Source organism: Condylura cristata, unplaced genomic scaffold (genome assembly GCF_000260355.1).
Source record: "Condylura cristata isolate star-nosed mole 26May11 unplaced genomic scaffold, ConCri1.0 scaffold00004, whole genome shotgun sequence".
Classification (NCBI taxonomy): domain Eukaryota; kingdom Metazoa; phylum Chordata; class Mammalia; order Eulipotyphla; family Talpidae; genus Condylura; species Condylura cristata.
In genome coordinates, this window is record NW_004567105.1 from 64,192,268 (window position 1) to 64,196,738 (window position 4,471).

The 4,471-nt window shown below is 35.8% G+C and overlaps 2 protein-coding genes across 2 annotated transcripts in view; both read right to left on the reverse strand.

Moving 5' to 3' along the window:
• Positions 1-291: 291 nt before the first annotated feature.
• ZNF197 (zinc finger protein 197) lies at positions 292-2,271 on the reverse strand. The gene has a single exon (XM_012735175.1). It carries the CDS (start codon positions 2,269-2,271, stop codon positions 292-294), a length of 1,980 nt encoding a protein of 659 aa, XP_012590629.1.
• The window catches only part of LOC105853166 (zinc finger protein 197-like), a 12,406-nt gene continuing 10,193 nt past the window's right edge, over positions 2,259-4,471 (reverse strand). The window contains 2 exon segments of the mRNA XM_012735196.1: positions 2,259-2,394; positions 2,396-2,615. Of these exon segments, the coding sequence (XP_012590650.1) occupies positions 2,337-2,394; positions 2,396-2,615 (278 nt within the window). The 3' untranslated portion in view covers positions 2,259-2,336.

Consider the following 4,471-nt stretch of genomic DNA (forward strand, 5'->3'; position numbering starts at 1 on the left):
TTGCTATCATTTACAACGACATCGATGTATCTTCTAAGATATAATACCAGTCTCTTAAGTTGATCCCAACTGCTCCAAACTCTCTCTCTAGGGTCATAACAAATAATTCGGAACAGCATATCCTTTAACAGCTTTAACTAAATGTAGTTTGTTTTTCTCTTCAGAGTCTAGATTAACTTTTTCCCACATGCAATTCACTTGTCTATGAGGCCAATCATATTTTTTTCTGTGTAAGATCATATACTGCTATTCTCCAACAGTCACTCAAGTAGGCAGGAATTCTATTCCATTTTACATGACCCTGGGTTTTTTAATCTCTATTTTGGAGTCACTGGCATTTTGGAACCAAGAGAATTCTTCCACAGTATGGATTTTTTGTTGAAGGTGAAGGTTTGAAGTCTGAGAGAATTCTTGTTCGGACTCATTACATTCACAGAGTTTTTCATCTGTATGTATTTTTTGATGTACAGTAAGGTTTTTTCTTTGTCTAAAAACTTTACTACAGTCATTACACCCATATGGCTTCTCCCCTGTGTGGATTCTCTGGTGGCCAACTAAGTTCCTCTTAGAAGTAAAAGATTTTCTACACTTCTCACATTCATATGGTTTTTCCCCAGTGTGCATTCTCTGATGTACAACAAGATTTTTATTCTGACTAAAGTCTTTTCCACACTCATTACATTTATACGGTTTCTCTCCAGTGTGGATTCTTTGATGTACCATCAGATTTCTACTAGAAGTAAGAACTTTTCTACATATATGACATTCATAGGTTTTTTCCCCACTGTGAATTCTTTGATGTTCAATAAGATTTCTGTTGTATGTAAAGCCTTTCCCACACTCATTACATGCATAGGGCTTCTCACCAGTGTGGATTCTCTGATGAGCTATTAGGTTTGAGCGGTAACTGAAGACTTTCCCACAGTCATTGCATTTATATGACTTTTCCCTTGTGTGAATCCTCTGATGTCCAATGAGGCTTTTTTTCAGAATGAAACATTTCCCACATTCATTACACTCATACGGTTTCTCACCACTATGGATTCTCTTATGTTCAATGAGGTTTCTGTTAGAACTGAAAGCTCTTCCACACTCACTGCATTCAAAGGGCTTTTCCCCAGTATGGATTCTCCGATGCACAAGCAAGCTTGAATTGTAACTAAAAGCCTTCCCACAATCTTCACATTTGTAGGCTTTCTCCTGTGTATGGAGTTTTTGATGGACCATGAAACTTTTGCTCATAATGAAGGTTTTTCCACATTCTCGACATTCATAGGGCTTCTCCCCATTGTGGAGTCTCTCGTGGTCAATGAGATTTCTGTTGGAACCAAAGACCTTGCCACAGTCTTTACATTCATAGAGATTCTCTCCAGTGTGAAACCTCTGATGTAAAATGAGGCTCTTCTTTAGAATGAAAACTTTCCCACATTCATTACATTCATAGGGCTTCTCTCCATTGTGGAGTCTCTGATGGTCAAAAAGGTAAGCACTCTGAGTGAAGGCTTTACCACATTCAGTACATTTATAAGGTTTCTCTCTGCTATGCATCCTCTTATGGTCAATGAGATTTGACTTAGAATTGAAAACCTTCCCACATTTTTTACAACCAAAGGTTTTCTTTTCCGTGTGGACTCTCTGATGTAAAAGGAGGCTTTTGCTTCGAATAAAAACCTTTCCACATTCTTTACATTTGTATGGATTCTCTGCACTGTGGAGTCGCTGATGGTCAATAAGATAAGTGGTCTGAGCAAAGGTTTTTCCACATTCATCACATTTATAAGGTTTTTCCCCAGAGTGGATTCTCTGGTGTAGAATGAGGCTTTTCTTTAGAATGAAAGCTTTCTGACACTTATTACATTTATAAGGTTCTTCCCCTTTATGGAGCCTCTGATGGTCAATGAGGTAAGCATTTTGAGAAAAAACTTTCCCACACTCATTACATTTATAAGGTCTCTCCCCAGAATGTCGCCTTAGATGTATAATAAGGCCAGAGTGCCTGTAGAAGCCCTTTCCACACTCTTTACATTTATAAGGTTTCTCCCCAGTGTGGATTCTCTGATGATTTAGAAGGTAAGCACTCTGAGAGAAGGCTTTCCCACATTCATTACATTTATAAGGTTTCTCCCCAGAATGGTTCCGTAAATGCATTAGAAGGCTAGAGCGCTGAATGAAGCCTTTTCCACACTCCTTGCATTTATGAGGTTTCTCCCCAGTGTGGATCCGTCGATGGTTTATGAGATGGGAGATTTTATTGAAATGCTTACAACACATATCACATTTATAAAACTTCTTTCCTTCAGTATCAATTACATTTTCAGAAAGAGCTGAACCAAAAGTCAAACTTTCTCTAAATTCCTTCCACTTTTGTCCTCTTTTTTCGGATGGAGTCCTTTTCTTGTCTTGTTCGCCAAGGGAAACTTTCTTCAATGCATTTCTTTCCCCTGTTTCATTTCCCCACTGACTTGCCAAAACTTCCCATTCACAATCTTCCTCAAAATGAAGGGCCTGGGGATCACTTCCTTGAAGCCTTTTTGATGCTGCTTTCTGAGAATCTGCTCTTTGAGAAATGCTAGGCTTTGATGCCATCTCCTCATTCTCGGTCATGGTCTCCCATTCTGGTAAAGGGAATTAAAATGTGAATGTTATTATGTTCCTGTGTGAGTGAAAACAAGATCTTCAGATGACTAAAGTAAGACAAACAAGTGCACTTTTATATGAACAGCAAAAGGTTAGAATTTTTCATTACAGAAGGCAACAAAGCAGAATGTTATCATAACAATATCCTAAATGGACTAACAGACTCACTCCAAGGTGCTTCTAAGCTCTTTGTCTTCAGCGAGCAGATGGAAAAATATAAGTGGTATGGAAAAAATAGATGCAAGGAAGATTCAGAAAGAGAATATGATTGAGACCTGAGGTTCAGGAAACTGGAGGAAATGGGAAGACTCATTTGGCTTATAAAAATATGTCTTTTTAGTAAAAAGACAAATACTGTAAGATTTCATTCATATGTGAAATATAAAGAAAGCAAACAAGATAAAAACAAACCTTATATTATGACAACAGAATGGTGGTCACAGAGGGGTAGAAGTTGGAGGGTAGAAAAACAGTCAGCTAAGTGAATGGTGGTGATAGTAACTAGACCTTTTCAATGAGCATGGTGTGATATATTTGTTGAGCTATACTCCTAATATTTATACAGTGTTGTAAATCAAGGTTACCTCAAAGATGTTCTTACCCGCTGTCTGCCAATTTTTCTGGTTTCACTTCTTGTAACCCTTATGCCTCAAGACCCAAGTTATAGAGAACTACATGCAGATGTTTGTATGGCTACATGTCATGTTTTTATTTATTTAAGATTTATTTACTTATGCATACACCTCCCTGCAGACATTTTTGCTGACCTTACAGAACAAAGAATTATGAGAACACTATGAATGATTCTGTGCTAATAAACTGGACAACTGAAGAGGAAAATATAAGCTACTACAACTTATTCATGAAGAAATAGAAAATGTGAATAGACCTATTAGAAGTAAAGAATTAAATGAGCAACTTAAGTTCTAACTGCAAAAAAACAGCCCACATCCACAATGCATCACTGGTCAATTCTACCAAACACTTAAAGAATTAATAACAATCCCTCACAAAAGTGGGTGTTCTCAATCTAATAAAGGACACCTACGAAGACACCCAAGCTAACATCATATCTGATAAAAGACTGATGTTTTCCCTGTGAAAATAGGAATGAGAAAAGGATTCCTGCTCCTGCTACTTTTATGTATTATATGTTGGCCGTTCTACATAGAGCAATCAGGCATGAGAAAGAAAAGACATCCAAATCAGAAAGGAACAAATAAAACCATGTCTATTTAAAGATGACAAGATCTGGGATATAGAAAATCCTAAAGACTCCACTGAGAAACTATTAGAGTCAAGTTCAGCAAGTTTCAGTATACAAGATCAATATATAAAAATCAATGATATTCTACCATCTAATACTGAACAATCCCCAAAGAAAAATAATAGTATCAAAAAGAACAAAAGAACTTAGCAATATATTTCAGAAAAGATAAAGTGTATACTCTGAAAAACTAAAACATACTGTTCAAAGAAACAAAAGACTAAATAAATGAAAAGATATCACGTGTTTATGATTCAAATTTTCTCTTTAAAAATCTGGAATAAATAAGCAATTAATAATTTCTTTTTTTAATTCTTTTTTTACTATAATATCTTGTTCTTTTTTTTTAGTTGAACTCAGAGCTATTTGAAATTTATTTTTGTTAGCATAGGCATGGATCCATAATAAGCATTTTCATAAAACAGAACTAATTTGCCCATAAAATTCTTACAATAGACAAATTACTGAGTAAACAGCACTAAAACTACCAAAAGTGACCTGGACTAATAAACAAACTGGATTCCTATTATTCTGTATATCAAGATAAAATCAGGAATAAAACTTCAA

What these genes read in the sequence shown, in the direction of transcription:
- ZNF197 (XM_012735175.1), bottom strand. Translation starts at nt 2,271, where the DNA reads ATGTGTTGTAAGCATTTCAATAAAATCTCCCATCTCATAAACCATCGA.